We start from the raw sequence: 24,504 nt of genomic DNA, 5'->3' as shown, positions 1-24,504 counted from the left end.
ACAGTGTGATGATCAACTATGATTGACTTAGCTCTTCTCAATAATAGTGATCCAAGAAAATTCCAAAAGACTAATGATGGAAAATGCTATTCATATCCAGAGAAAGAACAATCTGAATACAGATCAAAGCATAATATTTTCACTTTTTGTTGTTGTAGTTTTTTCCTTTTACTTTTTTTTTAAATTAAAAAAAATATATTTTTAGCCACTGAAATTCACTTTCTTCTTTTTCAACATGACTAATGTGGAAATATGTTTCATATGATTGCACATGTATAAGCTATATCAGATTGCTTGCTGTTTTGGGAAGGATGGAAAAATTTGGAACTCAAAATCTTATTTAAAAAATGAATGTTGATGCATGTATTTGGAAACAAAATACTATTAAAATAAAAAAATGCTAAAAACTATCTTTACATGTAATTGGAAAAATAAAATACTTTTTACCAAAAAAAAAAAAAAAAAAGAAACCCAGAAATCAAGACCTCCAAACAAGGCATTCAAATGAACTGAGAAAGGACATCAGAAAGAAATATTATTTCCTAAATATTTAAAAACATGAAAGGGAAAAGTTAGTATAGTTCCATGCCTGCAATTGTCCATTTATTGAAGTCAATCCTCCTTATCAAGTCCCAACTAAGTCTGCTTATCTGTCGCCCTTTCCAAATCACTACCATATTATGGCACAGGGCTTACTTACATAGCTCAATGAAACTATGAGCTGTGCCATACAGGGTTACCCAAAACAGGCAGATCATAGTGGAGAGTTCAGACAAAAGGTGATCCACTGGAGAAGGAAATGGTAAACCACTCTAGCCAAGAAAAACCCCACAGACGCTACTAAAATGATAAAAGAGATGAGACCAGAAGATGAGCCTCTTAGGTCAGAAATTGTCCGTTAAGCTACTAGGGAAAAATAGAGGACTACAAATAGCTCCAGGGTTGTTAAAGCAGATGGGCTGGCCTGAAACCAAAAAGAAGTTAGCTTTGGATGCATCTGGTGATGAAAGGAAGATCAACATTGCACAGGAACCTGGAACACAAGATCTATGAGCCAAATTAATGGAAATGGAGAGATTAAACATCAACAACTTGGGTGTCAATGAACTTAAATGGACAGGAATAGGTGAATTTAATTCAGGTGATCACTACAGATAATACTGTAGGCAAGAGTGCATTAGAAGAAATGAAGTTGCTTTCATAGTCAATAAAAGTGTGAGAAAAGCAGTATTGGGATATAATTTCCAAAATGACTGAATGATATATATTCAAATCCAAGGCAAATCATTCAACATTAACACAGGTTCTATGCTCTAATCACTGATGCCAAAGAAGGCAAAGTTGATCAATTCTATGAACACCTGCAATATTTAGAAACAACACTAGAAAAAAAGAGATTACATTTATCCTGGGGAATTGGAATCATGAAGTAGGAAATCAAAAAATAATTGGAATAACAGGCAAGTTTGGACTTGGAGTACAAAATGAAGCAGACAGAAATTGAGTTTTTTTCAACAATTCAAAAGGTTTCTGCACATGGATATCATCAGATGATCAATACCAAAATGAAACTGAATATATAGTTGATTAAATTTTTCAGCCAAAGGTAGAGTTTTAGATAATTTAGACTTAAATTGAAGAAACTAAGGAAAATACCTAAATAATATCTAAATACCTAAGGAAAATCTAAATACCTAGGGAAAGTACCTAAATAATATCCCTTATGAATATGAAGTAGAAATGATGAATAGATTTAAGGGATTAGATCTAGTAGATAAAGTGCTTGAAGAACTATGGACAGAGGTTTGCAACATTTTATTGGAGGCAACAAACAACATTCCAGAGAAAAAGAACAAGAAAGGAAAACAGCCATCTGATAAGGCTCTACAAATATCTGAGAAAAGCATAGCAAAAGGTAAGGAGAAGGGAAAGATATACCAACAGAATGCAGAATGTCAGAGAATAGCAAGAAGAGTTAAGTTTTTCTTAAGTAATGCAAAGAAATATCGCAGAAGAAAACAATAGAATGGGAAAGACAGATCTCTTCAAGAAAATTAGAGATATTTAGTAAGTTTCATGCAAAAATGGGCATAAAAGAAGAGATTAAGAAGAAACAGCAAGAATATACAAAAGAATTATAAAGATTTTAACATTACTAAGATAAACCATGATGGTGTGATTATTGATTTAGAGCCAGTCATCATGGAGAATGAAGTTCAATGGACCTTAGAAAGCACTGCTAACAATAAGGCTAGAGGAGGTGATGGAATTCCAGTTGAGCTATTTAAAACCCTTAAAGGCATCTTTTTGTTGTTGTTGTTGTTTGTAAAAGTATTGTACTTCAATATGGCAGCAAATTTGGAAAATGCAAGTTTACATCCCAATTCTAAAGGGCAATGCCAAATTACTGAACAATTGTACTCATTTCATACACTAGCAAGGATGTGCTTATGATTCTGAAAGCTAGACTTCAGTAATATGAAAATTGAGAATCACCAGAAGTGCAACTTGGTTTTGGAAGTGAATTGCCAACATTCACTAGATTAATGTAGAAAGCAAAGGAGTTCCAGGAAAACATCTATTTCTGCTTCACTGACTACACTAAAATCTTTAACTGTAGCTCATGATAAAGACAGGAATAACAGATCTCCTGAGGAACCTGAATGCAGCCCAAGAAGAACGGTTAAAAGTGAACATGGAACAACCAACTGGTTTAAAATTAGGAAAGGAGTACAAGTTTGTATGTTGACATCTTACTCATTTAACTTATATGAAGATTACATTGTGTGAAATGCCAGGCTGTATGAAACAAAAAATGCTGGGAGAAAAATCAACAACCTCAGCTATGCAGATAATACTGTTCTGATGACCGCAAGTGAGGAGGAATTAAGAAGCCTTTTGAGGAGGGTAAAAGAGGAGAGTGTAAAAGGCTTGAAGTTTAACATAAAAAAACTCCTAAGATCTTGGCAATTGATCTCATCACATTCTGTCAAATAAAGGGAGAAAAAAATGGAAGTAGTGTCAGATTTTATATTTTTGCCTCAAATATCAAAGCAAACAGTGACTGAAACCATGAAATTAAAAGATGCTTATGGGGGCAACTACATGTTACAGTGGATAGAACACTGACCCTAATTTCAGGAGGACCCAAGTTCAAATCCAGTCTCAGACACTTAACATTTCTTAGCTGTGTAACCCTAGACAAGTCACTTAATCCCAATTGCCTCAAAAAAAAAAAAAGAAAAAGAAAAAAAAAAGATGCTGATAGGTAGAGGTGGTCTAGGTTCCCAACCACTCAGGAGTAGGTTCAAACAATGTAATAAATTTCATTTCTTTCAGTTTCCATCAGTGAATGACAGAAATTAGACTAGACTCATAATTGAACAGAAAGGAAACTGAACTTAATCCAGAATTGAGTCACAAGGCAGAGTCAGTGTGGTTGAAACAATTCCCACATTATTAGACACATCTGTGAGCTGCCATTGTTGAAGGTTTTATTTAGTATTTCTTTTATCTCTGTTTTGCTTTTGTAAGTTGCATCCAGATTCAACTTATTTTACAAAAAATAAATTGTACTATATAGTTAAAATCTAGGAAAATGAAAAGATTCACAATAAAAAATGTCAAATAAAATAAAAAAAGAAATTAAAAGATGCTTGCTTGAACCATAAGAACATTGTACACAGTAACAAGATTATGTGATGATTAACTGTGATGGACTTGGGTCTTTTCAACAATGTGGTGATTCAAGGCAATTCCAATAGACTTGGGGTGGAAAATGCCAATCAATCATCCGAGAGAGAATTATGGACTATTTTCATCTTTTTGTTTGTTTGTTTGTTTGTCATGTTTTTTTTCCCCCTTTTGGTCTTATTTTTCTTACACAACATAACAAATATGGAAATGTTTAAAAAGATTATACACATTTAACCTAAATCAGATTGCTTGCTGTGTTGGGGAGAAGGAAAGAGAGGGAGAAGAATTTAGAACACAAAGTTTTACAAAAATGAATGTTGAACAAGATTTTGCAAAGGTCAATGTTGAAAACTATCTGTGTGTATATGGAAAAATAAAATTCTATTAAAATAAAAAAATTAATAAACTTTTCTCAAAAAATGTTAAAAACTATCTTTACATGTATTTGGAAAAATAAAATACTATTGGAAAAAAAAAATGATATTTGCTCTTTGGAAGGAAAGCTAAGGCAAATCTGGACAGCATACTGAAAGCAGACACTATCCTGCTTAAAAAATTCATACAGTCAAAGTTATGACTTTTCTAATAGCAATGTATGGCTATGAGAGTGGATTATAAGGGATGCAGAGTGCTGCAGAACTCAAATTATGGTGCTGGAGAAAATTTTTGAGAGTTCCTTGGACGGCAAAGAGGTCAAATTGACATGATCAGGTTATTCACTGGGAGTTCAAATATGGAAACTAGATAAAATACATTGGCCACATAATGGCCTGATTGATGGATTGAGAAGATGGAACTTATTAGAAAAGTCTATTTTGTTGGGAAAAATTGAAGACAAAAGAGTACAGCAGAGGATGAGATGGATAATGTGGAAACAATAAACATGGACTTGGACAGACTTCTAGAAGTAGTGGAAGGGAGAAGAGCTTGGAGTGTTATGGTTCATGGAGTCACCAGGAGTTGGACACGACAGAACTAACTAAATCTATATCTTCTCTCCCATGAAGCTTCCCTATCTTTATAGGTGAAAATGATAGTTCCCTAACCAGACTTCTTTGAGGATTTTCTGGAACAAAACTTTACTTTTATTATGCACCCTTCAATTTATTTATGGTCATGTCTTTATCTTCAGTGAGCTGCTAGGTGGTGAAATGGATAGAGTGTAGGGACTAGAATCAGGAAGACATAAGTATAAATCTGACTCCAGATACTTACTACTTGTGTGATCCTTGGAAAGTTACTTACCCCTGTTTGCCTCAATTTCTTCATATGTACAATGCACTGGAGAAGGAGCTGGCAAATCACTCTTGATATCTTTGCCAAGAACACCCCAAATGGGATCATGAAGAGTCAAACGTGACTGAAAATGAATCAACAACAAAAAGCTCCTTCACCTTTATTAATGGTCAAGTTTCCTGAGAGCAGCCTTCCGAAAAATCGTTTTGTACCTCTAGTCCAGTACTATTTCTTCACCCATAATTTCTTTCTCTTTCTCTCTTTCTTCTTACTTCCTTTTTTTTTTAAATTTAATTTTATTCCCAGTTACATTTAAAATAATTTTTATATATTTTGATTCCAGATTCCCTCTTTTACTCCCCCATCCCAGTCCCCATTAAGAAAGCGCATGTGAAGTTATGCAAACCATTTCTATCAGTCATGTTATTTCACAAAAATTAAAAGTTTAAATCCAAGTCAAGATATACATTGAGTAGCTACTCATAAGAGGTTCATATTTAATAATCTTATAAGATTTCTTATAAGAAATCTGAAAGGGGATGAAATTTCATTTCTGTTCATTAAACATTTTCACACCTGCAAAAGCAAAATACTAGCTTACCAATAAATGAAATGAGGTTACAGAGCTATGAATGAAAACAGTCCCAATCCTTAAAAATCATACACTCTATAGGGTAACAAATGTCAACAGGTGTAATACGAATAATAATATACAAATATATTCAAAATAATAAAGAGAGTCTTAAATTCCAAGAGGATCAGAGTCAATGCTTCCTCCCAAACAAAAGCAAACCGATGTGAACCTTGAATCAGAAAGCAAAGGATTTTAAGAGGCTGTTGCATGGAGGAAAAGTATTCCAGGTCTGGGAGACAGACTTTATATGGGTACAGAGATAGCAGATGACTTGAAGATGAAAAGATGTTTCCTCATAAGAAGGTGCTGATTATCATAAATTAGCCAGTTCTTGATGTCTATTCAGTCTCTGTTCAATTCAATTGAATAAATGTTTATAACAGGCCCATATGAGTGAGTCACTGGGTAGGAAAAACCAGAAAATCAACACACACACACAATCTAAATCTTTCTATCTATCCATCTACTTTTTGCCCTCAAGGATCCTATATATTGCCCAAGTCAACAAAGTTCTAGGTTCTATTGTCTACATTGGTGTTAACCACATACCCTTTTCCTCCTTTCCTCCCTCCTCCCCCAAATTTAACTGGAGTTTCTTCACCCTCATTTGCCATAGCTCTTCCAAGTCTCCATCAGCTTTTCTAAATTTGGCTGCCATCTTCAATGGAGCTTGAACTCCTCTTGAAGGTAAAGAAAAGTAAAAAATGTTTTCTTCATATTACTCTTTCACAGACTAGGAGTAGAAGCCATGATTCCACAAAGCTCAGGCAGCAGAAAACATGCCTGAAAAGCCCTAAAAAGCAGATTTAAGAAGTAGAAGAGTTGCCCAGCCCAACTCTACTTAACAAAATTCTCAGATACAAAGTCACAATCTGAATTAGGTAAGATGGAGTGCACTACTCGTGGGGTCACAGAATGCCTCAGTTCAAATCTAGCCTTGGACATTGGGGGGAAAAAAATGGCAAAACACTCCAGTATCTTTGCAAAGAAAAGCCCAGGAACAGTACCAGACTGCTATGGTACATGGGGCTACAAAGAGGCAGACATGACTGAACAACAACAAAGCTGTGTGATTCTGGGGAAAACACTGCCTCCCTCAATTCCCTCAATGATAAAATGGGGTACTTAAAGGGTTCTTGGGAGGATCAAATGAGAAAATATTTGTAAAGCCCTTAGCAGTGCCTGGGGCACATAATAGGTGACATATAAATGCTTATTATTATTATTATCATTGACAGCCGTAAAAGAGCCCTACCTTCTGGAATAAGGAAGTAACCATCTTCTGAAGCGGGCCTTGGATTGTGTTCAGTTCGGGGCATTGCAGTTCAAGGGCATTGATAAGCAGGCCTGAATGCTCAGAAGGGCAGCCAGGGTGAGGAAGGACTGAGTTTGGAGCCTCACATGTGAGGAGTGACCCGGTGGGCATGTTTGGCCTGCAGTAAAAGAAGATTCAAGAGGAAATGTGAGAAGCATCTTCAAGTATTTAAAGAACTGACATAGGTACGAAGATATGGACGAGGCTTTTTCCAACAAGATGACTGATGCCAGTTCTAACAATCTTGTGAGGAAGAGAGCCATCTACACCCAGAGACAGTGGACCCGACGACAGCATTCTCACTTTTTTGGTTGTTTGCTTGCATCGTTTTCTTTCCTTTTTGATCTGATTTTTCTTGTGCAACAAGAGAATTGTAGAAATATGTTCACATATATTTTAACATGTATAACATATATTGCATTGCTTGGCATATAAGGGGGAGGTGGGGAGGAGGGAAAAATCAAATACAAGACTATGCAAGGATCAGTGTTGAAAAAGTATCTATGCATGTTTTGAAAATAGAGCTTTAATTAAAAAAAATAATTGACATACGGGAGGATTGTGCACTTATTTGACCCCCAGAAGCAGGAACAAATTGAAAGTAAATGATTTGCCAAAGATCACAGCTAATGAGCATCACAGGTGGGGTTTGAATCTCTGATTTTAGAGGTACTTAGCTATAAAAAAAACCAATAGTTTAATGAGGGAGAACAGACACAACAATTAAAGACTATATCACTAAGTAGATAGAATGAGGTTTTCAGCGACAGTATAAGTTTATTCCCTTGAAACAAGAAAAACTCGGTGACCTCAGAAAGGCCTCATTCAAGCTTTTCAAAAGCACCTGCCACTATGCTATGAATTTTCATGTGATGTCTCCAGTGTTTGGTAGGACTTCTTTTCTAACTTTTTACCCGAACTCCTCTAGGTGGATAAGCCAGCCTTTTGCTTCTTTTACCAGATAATGGGGCTTATGAAATCTTCACTAGGAAGTAAATCCTGGAGTTGTTAAATTATTTGTGATGGCTGGGATTGAAGGATGTGATCTTGGACTCTGTATATACAAAAGCAATCTAATTTAGGGATTATTCAGGAACAATAGCTATTGAGTATATAGGTGACATATAAATGCTTGTCATGGGCCAGAATGTGAAATCTCTACAAACATTACCTACCTTATTTGATTCTCACAACTCTACAAAGTAGTCACTATTCTTTTACAGTCGAGGAAACTGAGGCAGAGAACTGGGTTCCAAGGCTATATAATTGAATTCAGGTCTTCCAGATTCCTTCTATTGTAGCCATCTAGCTGTTTTATTAGTTAATTGCTGAATTAGAATTTAGTCAAGAACTATGGGAAAGTTATTTTATTCATTAAAAGCCTTTAGGGGTCTCACTTGCATCTTCACTATACAATCCTAACAAATATGTTCTAAATTTAGAAATAGTAAATTATAGCTGTGGACAAAGGATTGCACTAAGTTGAGGGCATTGCTATGCTATTTAATTTTTATGGAACTTTTGAAGGTTTACAAAGCCCTTATATTTGATCCTCCTAATAGCACAAAATAATGCATGATAATGGCCATGAGTCATCAAGAAAAAGTATATACAAGGTATATATACAAGACATTTTATTTATGAACACAGCTAACATTTACATAATGCTTTTTAGGGTTTGCAAAGCATTTTACAACTATTTTAAGGCAGGAAAGTAGATAATACAATTTACAAAATAGGATAAATTTTCAGCTTTTAAGAAATTTGCCTTTCCAGAATGATAAACTTCTTGAGATTTCCAAAATGTTTGAGGTGTTTACCTAAGGCCTTTTTTGATTCATACTTCATGTCTGATTTAATTTTTGATGCTTTTGTCTTTACATCATGTTCATTTTTCTTCCACTCCAAGAATTCATGGATTAAAAAAGAAAAAAAAAAAAATAGTTATGCTTCTTCTCCCTCAACCTCCATCATTAAAGAGATGACTTACTATGGACAGGAGGGGGTAGGGTAAGATATATGTAGAAATGTATAAAGAGATCAATAAAAATTTAAGACTTCAGTAAAACCAAGCAACATATACTATGTTAAATAGCAATAGCCCCCCCCCCCCCCCAATCTTTGCAATAAGGGAAGATCCTTTTCCTTACCTTTCTCTAGGGTCAAACTTGGCCATCTTTTATATATGGTCTTGCTGTTCATTTTGCCATTAGTTTTTCTGTCTCCTATATTCTTATTGCTCAATATTACTTGATGTTAAATTAATATTCCACTACTTCACACTATGTTTAACCATTCTATAAACAATGGACATATTTTTCTAGTTCATTGCTATTACAAATTTTTATATCTATTGGACCTTCATTCATATCTTTGGCCTCTGTGTGGCCTAATCTAATACCATCCGAGTCGAGTATTTTAATCATTTTTCCCCCCCAAGAAGGGTTCAAATAGAACAAAGTTCTATCAACAGTTTGTCTTTTACTTAGCCCTTTTAATACCCAATAGCTCCATGATTTAACATCTATACATTTATTGGTTATGTCATCTCACATTTTGACTTTCATTTTTTAGACTTCATACCATTTGGTTGAGAACTTTGATTCTTGTACTTGGCTCCTTTTATTTGGGCAGATTTAAGAAATTTGATGCAAAAATTTTCCCTCAGTGACAGCTTTCCTGCTTATCTTTTCACTGATTTTGTTCATGCAAGACCTTTTACAATTAATGTAAACTGCCTCTCACTTTTGTGGTTGACAAATTTTTCTTACCTATGGCTTCTTTGATATATAACTGATTTTTAAACTTTTTGATGGTAGGACCTTTGAAATTCAAGCTTCATTTCCATTTTAAGTTTTTAGGTGTAGTTTAAACCCAATTTCTGCAAAACTGCTTTCCAGTTTTCCTAAAAGTTCTTGTCAAATTGGGTGTTTTTCCCTGATTTATAAAACATTGGATTGTGTTTAATTGTATTTGATTCAGTTGTTTGCTTTTAATAAGTGATTACAGTCTAATTAAGCATGTTCCCAAACATCACTTTATCTTTACTGTACAATTATCTTTAGCCCTTGTTTTCAAGACAGAAAATAAGCATAGTTTTAAGTATCTTTAAAAACTATGAATTGAACGAAAGACTAATAACTAGAAGCAAAGTAGGAAAAAATATGAATTGACAGACGGAAAAACACATGTCTAAGAGACAGATGTGTTTATTCCATGAAAAGAAAGCCAAACTATCTAAGTGTCTTACATAAAGTGGAAGGACCTACAATATGAACAATGAAACAAGCCTGCATTTCTTCAACTAGGGCTCATTCGAAATACTGATACTAAAGTAAACTGTCTTAGGCTTCTGAAGTGTCCACATTCTTGGGAGGTGCACGCAGAACAAGTAGCTACTGGGTTCATCCAACAAGAAGCCACAACTTTATTGATAGAAACAGTACAAATTTCAAATCAGGTTGCATTTAATCTTCTCTGAAACATTGAAAAAAAAGTCTTTGTCTCCAGATTGTTACATCGTTAATTCCTGCAAAAAAAAAAAAAAAAAAAAAAAAAAAAAAAAAGATAATTAGGAAGGAACTGACAACTCAGAAAATCCAATCAACAAGGGACTAGACACTAGCAGAAAACAATGGGCCTGAGGATGAATGCCTCCCTGATGAAAAGAGATCAAGCATAGAGGAGAAAAAAGCAAAATGGGAATAGGGTGTTTCTTAAATAGGCTGCTCTGTTTTCAAAGTTACTAAGAGGATCCAAAAACCTTACAAAGATGGCTAAATAGTTCAAAATTCTACTTTATTAAGGTTAATGGTAGAATTTCTAAATGAAAATCTTCACTAACAACCAGGGCAGAGGCAAAGAGAAAGGACATAAACACTTACCATAATAGCATTTACAATATCATTACTGTTGTTCTTTAGGGCTCGGACAGCCTTTGCTCTGGACACATTTGCTTGGGACATGACCAATTCTATGTCCTTAACTTCCACACCTGTTTCGTCAACCTGGGGATAAGAGAGAAAACAAGATTATAACCATAGCAAGACAATCTGGTCCAAGAAGTGTCTGGATTACAGACAGATCCAATACCATATTCTTTACTTGCTGGTTGGAATTTAAAGTTCTCAATAATGCCAAATGATACTGGCTTTTTGCATATGAATCTAATTAATGCTAGGCAATCACATATGTAAAATAGGAAGAAACTTAAGAGATCATTTTGTCTACCTCCCTCTTCCCTTCAGAAACTGAAGCTCAGAGAGGTTAAGTGGCCTGCCAATCCAGTGTTCTGAGTTATGACTTGGGAAAGGATTCCGAGCCAGTTTTCTTAACAAGATCATTACAAAGATACTAATGTCCCCAATCCCCTATTATACCTCTTCCTCTTCACTTTCTTCTTGTACAGTTGGAGTTTGTGTATTTTCCTGTATGTTTGAAACGGCTTCACCCTGAACTTTGAATTTTTCAGCAGCAGCTAGCTGTGCCTGCTGAGAGAGATCCTCAATCTGAAAAATGAGAAAACACAGAGATACACTCATCAGTACAGGCCATTAGTCTAGAACAAACAGAGGATCTGAGACAAGCCCAATGCCAACTCTAAGAATGTTTGCCCAATCTCATAGTTCCTCGCTGCATACCTTGGCTTCCCCAAAGACTATGTAGGTATCTGAAGCTGGGCTCTTGTAGACATCTGGCTTTGTGATTACAAAGAGGATATTCTTAGATTTCCGGATGGTGACTCTAGTAACTCCTGTCACTTGTCGAAGTCCCAGTTTGGACATAGCCTGCAAATGATAGGAAATAAATGAAAACCAAAATTCCCAGCTCAAGAAAGGGAACATTAGCTGTGGCATATGAGGAACACAACATCCAAGACCCACTTTGCTTAAAAGACTGCCAACTGCTGAGAACAGCAAGGTTTGCTAAGACCTTTGAATTCTTTGGTTATCTTTGCTGTACACAGTTAATTTTCTCTCACATGAGAATGTTAGAGGAGGAAGTTAATTGAAGAGAAATATCCCGCATCAGTTTTGCTAATACCATATTGATTCAAGAAATCCCCTATTCCCTTCCTTTTGGCTCCCCTGTACCTTTCGTGCTTTCTTTTCACTTCGACTCTGTTTTGCTTTACTGACTGGTTCCTCATCGATCTCAGCGGCTGCCGCCAGCTGGTAAGACAAAAGATTTGAGTCAACACACAAAAATCCTGGTAGTCACATTGCCCCCGTCAATTCTCTTGAGGGATAGTATTTTCTCAGTCTCCTTTTCCAATGGAAATCCCTCAAGTAGGACCCTTTCTTCCAAGAGGGAACTTTTTCCTTTCCTAATAAGTTTTTATTTTTTCAGTTTCTTACATAATAATACAGTATCCTATATACCTCTCTTCTCTCTTCCCAGAGTTACCCTATATGAAAAGCATCTTTTTTTGTAGAGAAAAAAAGAAAAAAAGTTAGCCCAACGGATCAATTATACTGAAAAACTCTGAAAAAATGACCTCCAGTACACTTAAGAGGTTGTAGTTGGGGATGTCCTCTCATATCTCATTCCAGTCTTGAGCTTTATATTTCCATTACATTTCTTTCTTTCTTTCTTTGTCTTTTTGCTTTGTTACTTTGTAGTGGTTATTGTGTATATTGGTTCTTGACTTTGCTTATTGCACTCTGCTTCAGTTCATGCAGATCTTGCTATGCTTTTCTGCATTTGTGATTGACAAATATATTCTTATACTGAAGTAGCATTCCATTACATTCATATACTACAATTTATGTAGCTATTCCCCAGTCAATGGGTATCATCTCCAACTCTTATGTATCAGAAAAAAAGTGTTGTTAATAAGTATTTTTATGTTGATGGAGACTTTTCTTCCATGGTATATAAACCCAGTTTCCAAAGTATCTTGTTCAAAGGGTAGGATATTTTAGTCATTTTATTTCCATTACTTCAAAATGCTTTCTAAAATGGTAGTACCAAAAAATAAAATAAAATGGTAGTACCATTTTAGTTTCAATCAATGTATTGTGCTACTTATATCTCCCCTCTAACATCCTTCGATCGTAAGGGAAATATGCCTACCTGGGCCTGTTGCGTAGTTGCCTGTGTAGAATCCTGTTCCTCAAGCTCTGGTACTGATTCATCACTGTCAGATTCTGTTCCAGACCCTGTGAAAACACATTCAAAAATCTTTTATTTTTTAATAGTTATTTCGGAAGAATGTACCCTGAATAGGAAGTGCAGGATAGCAGAAGCCACTTACCATATCCCACAAACTAATGCATATCATGCTGTTTCTTTTGCTAGAAGCCGATTCCAAATTAGCAATTTCTATGAAGCTAGCTAGGCAGACCTCAATATAAGGGTCACTGTAGGTGGTACACACAACTTTATACAAAAACCCTAAAAATGAAGGCAATCAATCTGGTAGATGAAATTGATGATTGCTTTCCACCCTTTTAAATTTCTCATTTCTTAGCAAAGGCCATTTTATGCTGGTCTTTTCGACTCTAACCTTACCACATCCCTCCAACTATATTGGAACAAGTTTTGCAAGCAAGGTATGACCAGTGACCAAGTGACATTTGTGAAGCAAACTTAAGTCTAGCTACACAGTAAGGGGAGGGAGGGAGGGCCAAGCCAGGCAGGGCATTTCCTCCCTCTCTTCAAACAGGCAAGGAACCGTAAATAGCTGGTACAGGAGTTTGACAACTTTTAAACAGCTTTCCCCCTAGAAGTTTGTACTAGTTTAAATTTCTCAGCAATGCCAAATTACAGCCTGATTAGCAACACTTTCACTAAAATTGAAGTCATCACATTCTTTCTCTAATGACTCCTCTGAAACCACCAATATTTTAAAGTTAAAAATTTTCCCAACTGAAAGGCAAGCATGACTCAAAACTACTCAAAGGCAAATCTGCTGTACCATCTTATGGAGGGAAAGATAATACAGACAAATCCTAAATCGAATACAGATTTATAAGAGTCCCTGGGCCTCAGTCATTGATTGACAAATCTTAATGTGACAGTAAAGAAAATCTAGGCAGCTAGAGATCCCAGGGACGTGGTTAGTGATATGGGTAAACAATAAAAGCAAATGACAGTGCAGTGGGTCTTGGTTTTCAAAGTCAGACTAGATAGGCAGGGAAAGGAGTTGACGAAAGATTCAGAGTCTAGTTTGGTGACCATACTACATGAAGTCACATGAGACAAGTCCGAGGTGATGAAAACCAAGAACCCACACCATTTCCCCCAAATTTTTGCATTTTAAAATAACATTCTATGAACTATATCCAAACACAAGCAAGGATAAGGGAGAGTGGCGCATCCTAAGGTTAGTATTGGTGGGTGGCCCTGAAAAGGGTGCGGGCGACACACCATGCACACGGCAAACCAAGGCGAATACCCTTGTTGTTCTTCAAAACGGGCTGCTTGGCAGGAGGGATCGGGGCAGGGACCCCAGTAGGTTTGGGGGTGGGCATGTCCACCAGGACCGGCTGGAAAGGCAGTCCCCCTGAGGGTGATTCCGGGGGGATCAGAGGCGGCAGCTCGTCCTCATCAGCTGGGCCTTGGGGCTTACAGGGTGCTTCGGGCACCAGCCCAGGTGAGGACGGCAGAAGAGGCTGCTGTTTAGGGAGCAAAGGAGGAGGGACTGGGGAGGGAACAAGAAGCAAGGAAACTGGTGGGATGGGAGTTGGAGATAGAGAAGCTGATTTAGCCTTAAGGTTGGATTCAGATGCAGCAGCTACTAATGGAGAAGACTGGGTAGGGATAGGTACTATGAGATCCTTTGAAGAGGGAACAGGACCTTCCCTCTTTTCAGTAACAGAAGGACCTTTAGAAGCCTGGGGAGAAGCATCTTTTGGGCCAAGAGGGGCTCCCACAATACCAATCTTAGTTGAGAGAGCAGGGGATGCTTCTGGAGATATAGGAGTCCTAAGGGGTGAAGTTGCATCACCCTTCTTGGCTAATGGGACTTTTGAAGTGGGGACAATTGGTGTATTCTTGGGAGTTGTAGGGGAAGTAGAACCCTTCTTAATTGGGGAACCTTTAGAAGTTTGAGGAGAAACACTGGCTTCCAAAGGTGAAACCACTTCAGAAGTGTGATTAGTAGTCTCTTTAGGGGTTACTGTGGAAGAAGTTGATTTGGGAGATGGAGCAACAGGGTTGTCTTTGGGAAGTGGAATCATATCTGACAAAGTAGAAGCCCCTTTGTGAGCTAAGTCAGGTAGAGCAGCAGAATTCTTTTTAGGCAGGCTTTTTTTAGAGGCTTGAGGAGAGAGAATTGCCCCTTTGGGGGACAGAGAAGTAGAAGCTTGGGGAGTGGGGGCACCTTTAGCTGCTGCAGGGGAAGTAGCAGAACCCTTCTTGGCTGGGGACCCTTTAGGAGCTTGAGGAGAGACAGTGGCCTCCAACGGAGAAGTGGCTACAGGAGAGGAAGCAGAATTGACTTTGGGAGATGGAGAAGCAGCTTGGGGAGTGGGAGCACCTTTAGCTGCAGCAGGAGAAGTACCAGAACCCTTCTTGGCTGGGGACCCTTTAGGAGCTTGAGGAGTGACAGTGGCCTCCAACGGAGAAGTGGCTACAGGAGAGGAATCAGAAGCGACTTTGGGAGATGGAGAAGCATCTTGGGGAGTGGGGGCACCTTTAGCTGCTGCAGGGGAAGTAGCAGAACCCTTCTTGGCTGGGGACCCTTTAGGAGTCTGAGGAGAGACAGTGTCCTCCAATGGAGAAGTGGCTACAGGAGAGGAATCAGAAGCGACTTTGGGAGATGGAGAAGCAGCTTGGGGAGTGGGGGCACCTTTAGCTGCTGCAGGGGAAGTAGCAGAACCCTTCTTGGCCAGGGACTCTTTAGGAGCTTGAGGAGAGACGGTGCCCTCCAAAGGAGAGGTGGCTACAGGTGAAGAATCAGAAGCGACTTTGGGAGATGGAGAAGCAGCTTGGGGAGTGGGGGCACCTTTAGCTGCTGCAGGAGAAGTAGCAGAACCCTTCTTGGCTGGGGACCCTTTAGGAGCCTGAGGAGAGACAGTGTCCTCCAATGGAGAAGTGGCTACAGGAGAGGAATCAGAAGCGACTTTGGGAGATGGAGAAGCAGCTTGGGGAGTGGGGGCACCTTTAGGAGGTACAGGAGAAGTAGCAGAACCCTTCTTGGCTGGGGACCCTTTAGGAGCTTGAGGAGAGACAGTGGCTTCCAATGGAGAGGTTGCTCCAGATGAGGAATCAGAAGTAACTTTGGGAGATGGAGAAGCAGCTTGGGGAGTGGGGGCACCTTTAGCTGCTGCAGGGGAAGTAGCAGAACCCTTCTTGGCTGGGGACTCTTTAGGAGTCTGAGGAGAGACAGTGGTCTCCAATGGAGAAGTGGCTACAGGAGAGGAATCAGAAGCGACTTTGGGAGATGGAGAAGCAGCTTGGGGAGTGGGGGCACCTTTAGCTGCTGCAGGGGAAGTAGCAGAACCCTTCTTGGCCAGGGACTCTTTAGGAGCTTGAGGAGAGACGGTGGCCTCCAAAGGAGAGGTGGCTACAGGTGAAGAATCAGAAGCGACTTTGGGAGATGGAGAAGCAGCTTGGGGAGTGGGGGCACCTTTAGCTTTTACAGGAGAAGTAGCAGAACCCTTCTTGGCCAGGGACTCTTTAGGAGCTTGAGGAGAGATGGTGCCCTCCAAAGGAGAGGTGGCTACAGGTGAAGAATCAGAAGCGACTTTGGGAGATGGAGAAGCAGCTTGGGGAGTGGGGGCACCTTTAGCTTTTACAGGAGAAGTAGCAGAACCCTTCTTGGCCAGGGACTCTTTAGGAGCTTGAGGAGAGATGGTGCCCTCCAAAGGAGAGGTGGCTACAGGTGAAGAATCAGAAGCGACTTTGGGAGATGGAGAAGCAGCTTGGGGAGTGGGGGCACCTTTAGCTTTTACAGGAGAAGTAGCAGAACCCTTCTTGGCCAGGGACTCTTTAGGAGCTTGAGGAGAGATGGTGCCCTCCAAAGGAGAGGTGGCTACAGGTGAAGAATCAGAAGCGACTTTGGGAGATGGAGAAGCAGCTTGGGGAGTGGGGGCACCTTTAGCTTTTACAGGAGAAGTAGCAGAACCCTTCTTGGCCAGGGACTCTTTAGGAGCTTGAGGAGAGATGGTCCTCCAAAGGAGAGGTGGCTACAGGTGAAGAATCAGAAGCGACTTTGGGAGATGGAGAAGCAGCTTGGGGAGTGGGGGCACCTTTAGCTTTTACAGGAGAAGTAGCAGAACCCTTCTTGGCCAGGGACTCTTTAGGAGAGATGGTGCCCTCCAAAGGAGAGGTGGCTACAGGTGAAGAATCAGAAGTAACTTTGGGAGATAGAGAAGCATCTTGGGGAGTGGAAGCACCTTTAGGAGGTACAGGGGAAGTAACAGAACCCTTCTTGGCTGGGGACCCTTTAGGAGCCTGAGGAGAAACAGTAGCCTCCAATGGACAGGTATTTACAGGTGGGGTAGGAACTTCTTTGGGGGATGGAAAAGGAACAATTAGTGGAACAGTGGGGTTCTCTTTGGAAGCCTCAGAAGGCAGAGATAGTGGAACTGGGGCCTCTTTAGAAGGTAGAGCAGTGGGAGTACCTTCAGGAGCTAGAGATATAGTTGATGTAGTGGTTCCTTTGGGGGATGATGGAGCTGAAGTAGGTAGAGCAGTGGCTGGAAGCACAGATGGTGAAGTAGGGGAAGCCTTTTTGGGGGATGATGGCATTATGGCTAGTGGGATAGTGGGAGCCCCTTCTGGAGTTGGAGGTGGCACAATTGGTGTAGTTTGGGAGCATAGTGACTTTGCAGCTGGTGGGGTAGTGGGAAACTCTTTAGTGGATGGCGTAGGGCCCCCTTTGTGGGGTGAAGTCACAAGTGAGGATGTAGGTGACCCTTTCAGAGATGGAGCAGCTGAAGTCAGATCAGAGGCTAGGGGGGAAATAGAGTCTTTTTTAGTTGGGGATCTATTAGGAGTGGCAGCAGCCACTAAAGGAGAAGCTACTATTCCTGGGGAACCAGAAGTTGTAGTAGCTGGTAAAACAGATGGAACTGGTGCACTTTGGGGACTAACAGAAACTAGAGTTAAGGAAGAAGGGACTGCAGCAGAGCTCTTATCTGGGAGCAACTCTGGAGTTTGAGGAGTAACTGAGGCCCCCAAAGGAGAAACAGCTACAGCTGAGGGAATATGGGAATATTCAGGAGATGTAGGACCCTTTTTAGCCATATGACCTTTTGAAGCTGCAGAAGAGAGAGTGAATGGAGTTGCAGCTGAAGTACTGGTGATTTCTTTGGAAGCTACAGGGCAAAGAGTGAATGGAGTTGCAGGATCTTTCTTTGGAGAGTCCATCTGAGCTGAAGAAGAAAGAAGCCCCTGAGGAGAAGGGACAGTTGGGGTGGTGGAGGAACCTTTGAGAAGTAGGCTAAAAGAGCTGGGAGGGCCATCAGAGACTGGAAGAGGAGATGCTAAAGGAGAGGGAATAGAAAGATCAACTTTGTCTACAGAGACTTTTGGAGTGCCAGAGACCTCTAGAGTAGAACTGTCTGCACTTGAGGTTGGAACACTTAGAACCGTCAGAGAGGGGACTGCAGCAGGAAAAGGGGATCCCATGAGATCTTTTTTTGCTAGGGTGGTTTCCTGAGATGGAGAACCTGGTGAGGATTTCAAAGAATAAGTTGAGGGACTTTGGGGAGCCACATGCGTCAAGGGTACTGTAACAGGTACTTTCTTGGGTAGAGAATCTATCTGCATTGGAGTAGAGACTTCAAGAGGAGACATGGGGATAACTTGGGAATCTTTAAGATTTTTCAGAGTCTTAAGAGAAGGGGCTGCAACCTGGACAACAGAAGGATCTTTGGGAACTACAGGGGACAGAGGTAAAGCTGTGGGGAGAGCAGCATAATCCCTCTTAGCCTTGGGATCAGTTGACTCTGAAGGAATAAAAGGGCTACTTAATGGACATTTGCCTCCCTCCAAGGAACTGGGTATAGTAGCAATTACAGTAGGGGAAGATGGCATAGCAACTTGTGTGGTTGTTAAAACTGGAGCAGTTCCTTTTAGGGCTGGACTCTCAAGGGAAGAAGCTTTGGGTCCTAAAGACAGAACAGGTGGAGACAAGGGATAAGTAGAAGGAACTACTGGAGAAATGGCCCCAAATGTTGGGCCTGAAGACAGGTTAGGGGCTATGCTTATGGAAGACGGATCTTTCTCAACAGATGGCATCAGTAAAGAAAATGGGCTTCCTACAGGTGAACTGGCCACAGCAGGAGAAACTAGAGGATCTTTTGGAAATAGAGTAACAGGAGATCCTAAGGTTTTAGAGGAGTTTGAAGGTCCCTGGGAAGAGATGCCTGCAGGAATGGTGATTGGGGCAGGACTTTTAGGTTTTAAAAAATTGTCAGAGTCTATTTGATCTGACGCTCCACAGCCAAGAGAAACAATCTGCTCTGCATGGGAAAGAGGAGGGCCTACAAATGGAGTGAAGGTAGTAGAGGAAGCTTTTGGAGTCTTAGTTGGAGAAGGGGCAGTCATGGAAGCAGCCTGGACTGAAATGGGTGAAGTAGGGGCTGTCTGGAGAACAGTGTTTGACTCAGAGTGTAGAGGAGTTCCAAGATGTGGTGGCAAAGAAACGGCTATATTTGAAGGGGTGTAAGTGCCTTTTGGGTCAGTGGATTCCTGAGCGGTAACTGTGACAGAGCTGGAAGTCACTTTTGGGATTGGATTAATTCTGGGATTAGGATTCAGCAGAGAAGCAGGTGTAGTTGGGCTCACTGGACTAGGTGAAGCATCCAGGTTCTTTTGAGGAGAAGAAGGGGCAAGGGCCACTAGAGACAAAGGAGCTGAAGAAGGGGCACCTTTCAGAGCTGGAGAAATCATAGGGGAAGCCAGAGCTAAGGCAGCTGGGGAGATGGGAGGTCCTATTAGATCTGGGAGAAAGGCTGGTGTGACCATGGGAGAAGATGGTGGCAAGGAATAAGTGGCTGAAGCTTGAGGAGAACCAATGCCTAAAGGCAGGGTAGCCAAAGGGGATGTCTGGGAAAAGGGTGCTACGGAAGGCCAAGAGGTTCCTGTGGTTAAACCAGGGGCTGAAGGAAGAGAGAATGAGGAAGGTTGGTCAGGTGTAGTCAAAGGACAAAGAGGCTGGGGAATGGGAGAGAAAGAAGAGAGGGAAGGAGAGGGAAGGGGAGGAACAGGTCCAGGCTGTGCCATAGCAGTGCTAAAAGACACAGGGGGCATAGCTGGAGGGAAGAGAGAATAAAAGAGGGGGAAAGGAAAAAACAAAGGTGAGTTATCCAATCTCATTCAGTGAAACATGCCTCATAGAAAATATTTTTTGTTTTACCTGAGATCAAAGCCACTTCATATGAAAGTTTATTTAGAATTATGGGAACACTTATACATCACAAACTTTCTCTTAACAGAACACCATTAGGGGCTCACAAAAATTTTGCCACGGGCCTGCAACAGAAATATTGTCTTGGAGGAGGAAAAAGTGGATTTAGAAAGGGTGGTACATGTAGGTACCTCAAAGTCCAGAAGGCCTTTATTCCTCACTTCTAAGGGCCCCTGAACAACAAAAAAGGCCTTTTCCTTACACATTCTTCCATACTGCCCAACAAGGATCAAAAACTAAGGTTTTTTTTAGGTCCATGTACCTGTCCCTTGGTGTTGATAAACCCAAATAAATTCAGTAAAAAATAAATCAGAAACCATCCACTGACCCAGCCCAAGGCACAGATCCCCTCAAGTCAGCAAAATAGGAATTCTAGAATCCTTGCTACTCCCGATTCACTACAGGGCAGTATGGCATTACTGAAAGAATAGTGGAAAAGGAGCCTGGGGTACTAGTTGAGTGCTACCAGATAATTCTGGAAAAATAACTTAAGCTTTTTGGGCTGGTACCTTCATTTGCAGAACACAAAAAGTTGGCCTAGAGGATCGTTTCTGTCCCACTTCTATCTTTACGATTCTATACTTTTAGGTAAATGTGCTAGGAAGGGGGAAAAAAGGTACAAGTCTTGATTTTGTAATGTTAGCTCTTTAGAGGTATGCAGATTAATCAGATATTCTAGGGCTTTATTATTAGTCATAAGGGTGTAGGCTGTCATAACTTTAATTCAAGTTGCCCAACCAGCCAGAATTCAGGTGAAAGTAGGCTAAGCAATAGAAAAGAGGTGTGAGGGGAAGGAAGATGCAGAGTTGAGAATGGAAAGGGAATTCTGTATCCCCTAATTTCTTGATGCTCCCCAGTCTTGAAATGAGGAAACAAAAGTTAACGTCAGGGACAAAGAAATGCTCAAAGGATTCCTCTGAATACTAGAGTATTCACTGAAGTATAAAACTGGACTAGCAAATGATAATCACTGGAAAAGAACATCTTACCAAAAAGTCAGTTTACTCCACATATTCAATTCAACCCTAAAATATCTAGACAAAAACAGGGTGCCCAATTAGTCTTCTCTGGAAAACTTGTAGGCTTATAATTGGGATATGTGGATGGCCAACAGGAATGCAGGACAGAAACCCAAAACAAGAAATTGTCCAACTCCTACTTTAACGTGAAATCTAGCCAGTAATCCTCTCAACTCTGGACACCTGGATCATTCACTTCAGTGATTCTGCCTGCATTGTTTAGTCATACAAAGTCATAGCCCACAGATCATTGTTCCTTTAAACATTAAAAACCTATTGTTTCAACTCAGGTCTCTTCATATTATAATCAAGGCTTTTCAAGAACAAGAATAACCAGGACAGAAAACTGTCCATGGGCAAGAAAACTAGAAGCCAATTTTTTCTCTTAATAAATAGGAGCCAGAGTAGCTCAAAATTTGAGGAACAGTCTTGACAGTTCAAATTTCAGAACTGCTTTGAATTCCACCCCATGCTTCCATAGTGATGTTTAAAGGACAGCAGAAAATTGTATTAAATTCTTTTGAGAAATATTGAAATAATTTTATCTTCTCAGAAATCTTCCCTCTCTTCTTGCAGTCAAGGGCCCTGCTTCTCTTCCCTGGCATGGTAGCAGCTGCATTTAATCCCTTCAGCTGTTGAAAGTCAGAGGGGAGCAGAGAGTTTTACCATACATATCCTCCAAAGAGCTCACTGTATAAGATGCCACTGGACAGATGACCATAGAAATACTTCTCAACCAAAAAAAAAAACAAAAAAAAACATACATATATATATAAAATATATATAAATTTTAAATCGGGGAAAGTGAAGCATGCCAACAAGTTGTAAGGATGAGAAACACTTCACTCAGCCTAATCACAAACCGGTCATTCCAAAATTCTTTAGTTTTCATCTCCCTTATAGTAACACACCTGTCTTTACAGACTGAAAATTTGGAGAGAGAAAAAAAAAAGAGCAACTTTATTGGACTCTAATATTAGATATATCAGGTCCCAAAAGTTTCTTTAGGGAACATTTGCAGAAAATGTTGCTGCAACATCATAAAACCCTATTCACAGCACTAATCCCGGGGACACATCATCTTCCCAGGGGAGAACTTCCAGGGCAGTCCCCCCATTTGTGAGCGTCTAATCCAGACATGTGACGGAAGGCACAAAGCCAAATGACACCTAAAACCCTGATGCAACTTCCTGGCTGGAGCTTCCCCCCCAGCTCGGGTCTCTTCAGCCAGTCCGTGCTTCGGCCATTTCCAGCAGGGGGAGAGTCTCTGGAACCTGCTCAATGTACTTGTGGGGAAAGGGTCACACGGCTCCTTTTTCGGAAGTAGATGTAACCCACAGATCGTCCCACAGGGGAACCGAGAACTTTCTAAGGAAAGTGATGCTCGACAAACTCCCCTAACTCCACCAACTCGGGGGGTCCCAGAGTCGGACCACTGCTCCCTCCTCTCCCCCGTTTGTCACCTGATCCTCCAAGACCGTTCAAGCAATCAAGCGAACAGCGAACCGAGCAGGGGGACCTACCTGTCTCAGCCTGGGGCTGTGGCAACTCTTGCTCTGTGGCTGGGACGGTTTCTGTCGCTTCGCCGGGCATTTCTGGGTGGAGAGAGGAGACCTCGAGTTACCAGGGAAGCCCCTCCCGCGGCTGTCCCCGCAGCCCGCTGGGTCCCCGGCGCCGACTCCGCGCGAGGAACGGGCTTCCAAGCGGCCCGCGCAGGTCCGCGGCCACTTCGCAACCAGCCGGGCCGCGGGCCCCCCGCTCCTACGGCCCCTCAACTGCCAAGCTCCACTCCCCGGGGGGGGCGGGGGCGGCTCTCGCTCCGAGGCCGCGGCTCTCCTTCCCTTCCCCCCCGCCCCCAGTCCAGCCAAGGCCTGCAGACCCCATCTTGTCTGGGGGCCCCGGCCTGCCCCCCTCCCGCAGTCCCTCGCGTCCCGAGGGACCCCGCCGGGCTCCCGATTCTCCTTAATTCCATCCCCCGTGGAGGGGGAGAAGGACTGACCCCCGTGGGAGGCGGATGGCGGCGGATAGAGCGCGGCGGGAGAGGCAGCACTTACTGTGACGGGAACGCGGATCCAAGATGGCTGCAGAAAGAAATCTGGAGTGAGCGTGACCGGCCCCTGCTGCGGCGGAAACCGAGCGCGGGGAGGGGCGGGGCCAGCGCGTGCGCTTCCGGTCCGGCAGCGTCTGGCCTTGGAGCCACCTGATGAGGGAGGAGCTTCTAGCTGCCGCTGTCATTCAGTCGCACGTATTTATTTAGTGCCTACTGTGTGCGGTGGAGTCACGGCACGAGAACTCAAAGGCAGCCCTAGCTCTCAAGGGTCTCGCAGTGTAGCGAGGGAGACAACACGCAAACAACAGGGGACAAAAATGTATAATCAATTGGAGATAATAGAGGGAAGGCGGTAGAAATAAGAGGCATCGGGGAAGACTTCCTGTGGGAAATGGGATTTTATTTGGGACTGGCCAGAGAGGTCAGTAGTCCGAGTAGTGGAGGGAGAGCGTTGCAGGCGTTGGGGACTTCTAGAGAAAATGTCGGAAGCTTAGGAGCGATGCAAATTCTTTTTTATTCTAACACTTAATAGCGTTTTTCCCAATTACAAGACAGTTTTTCTTTCTTGTTCTCTCTCTTTTTTATTCTTATTATAACTTTTTATTTACAAGACATATGCATGGGTAATTTTTCAGCATTGACAATTGCCAAACCTTTTGTTCCAATGTTTCCCCCCCTTCCCTTCCCCCTTCCCCCAGATGGCAGGTTGACCAATACATGTTAAATATGTTAACGTATAAATTAAATACAAGTATACATGTCCTAACAGTTATTTTGCTGTACAAAAAGTCGAACTTTGAAATATTGTACAATTAGCATGTGAAGGAAATAAAAAATGCAGGTGTGCATAAATATAGGGATTGGGAATTCAATGTAATGGTTTTTAGTCATCTCCCAGAGTTCTTTCTCTGGGCGTAGCTGGTTCAGTTCATTACTGCTCCATTAGAAATGATTTAGTTGATCTCGTTGCTGAGGATGGCCTGGTCCATCAGAACTGGTCATCATATAGTATTGTTGTTGAAGTATATAATGATCTCCTGGTTCTGCTCATTTCACTCGGCATCAGTTCGTGTAAGTCTCTCCAGGCCTTTCTGAAATCATCCTGCTGGTCGTTTCTTACAGAACAATAATATTCCACAATATTCATGTACCACAATTTATTCAGCCATTCTCCAATTGATGGGCATCCGC

General features: G+C 41.2%; 1 protein-coding gene across 3 annotated transcripts; it reads right to left on the bottom strand.

Annotated features, from left to right (window-relative positions):
- Positions 1–10,284: 10,284 nt before the first annotated feature.
- On the bottom strand, positions 10,285–23,425 carry NACA (nascent polypeptide associated complex subunit alpha). 3 transcript variants are annotated; one of them, XM_003772267.4, is made up of 8 exons: positions 23,318–23,425; positions 22,787–22,858; positions 12,957–13,042; positions 11,975–12,052; positions 11,522–11,668; positions 11,261–11,389; positions 10,766–10,888; positions 10,285–10,410 (listed from the first exon to the last, which is right to left on the bottom strand). In XM_003772267.4, exons 2-8 carry the CDS (start codon positions 22,854–22,856, stop codon positions 10,396–10,398), a joined length of 648 nt encoding a protein of 215 aa, XP_003772315.1. In that variant the 5' UTR covers positions 22,857–22,858; positions 23,318–23,425; the 3' UTR covers positions 10,285–10,395. The 3 variants fall into 3 exon arrangements, with proteins under 3 accessions (XP_003772315.1, XP_003772316.1, XP_031797006.1); XM_003772268.3 differs by having other exon boundaries at positions 23,263–23,355; XM_031941146.1 differs by lacking the exons at positions 22,787–22,858; positions 23,318–23,425 and adding exons at positions 14,281–15,738; positions 17,132–21,589.
- Between the last annotated feature and the right edge of the window lie 1,079 nt (positions 23,426–24,504).

The sequence above is a fragment of the Sarcophilus harrisii genome, chromosome 5, assembly GCF_902635505.1.
Source record: "Sarcophilus harrisii chromosome 5, mSarHar1.11, whole genome shotgun sequence".
NCBI classification, from domain to species: Eukaryota; Metazoa; Chordata; class Mammalia; order Dasyuromorphia; family Dasyuridae; genus Sarcophilus; species Sarcophilus harrisii.
Note: the sequence above shows the minus strand (reverse complement) of the source record. Positions and strands in the feature narration are given on the sequence as shown.

Excerpts from the sequence above, each read along its gene's own strand:
- NACA (XM_031941146.1), bottom strand. The coding sequence starts at position 20,153 with ATGAGATTGGATAACTCACCTTTGTTTTTTCCTTTCCCCCTCTTTTAT. Across the intron at positions 15,739-17,131 it reads TTTGGAGGGCACCATCTCTC|CTCAAGCTCCTAAAGAGTCC; the intron begins CTAAAGAGTCCC and ends GCACCGTCTCTC. Across the intron at positions 12,053-12,956 it reads CAACTACGCAACAGGCCCAG|CTGGCGGCAGCCGCTGAGAT; the intron begins GTAGGCATATTT and ends TTGTCTTACCAG.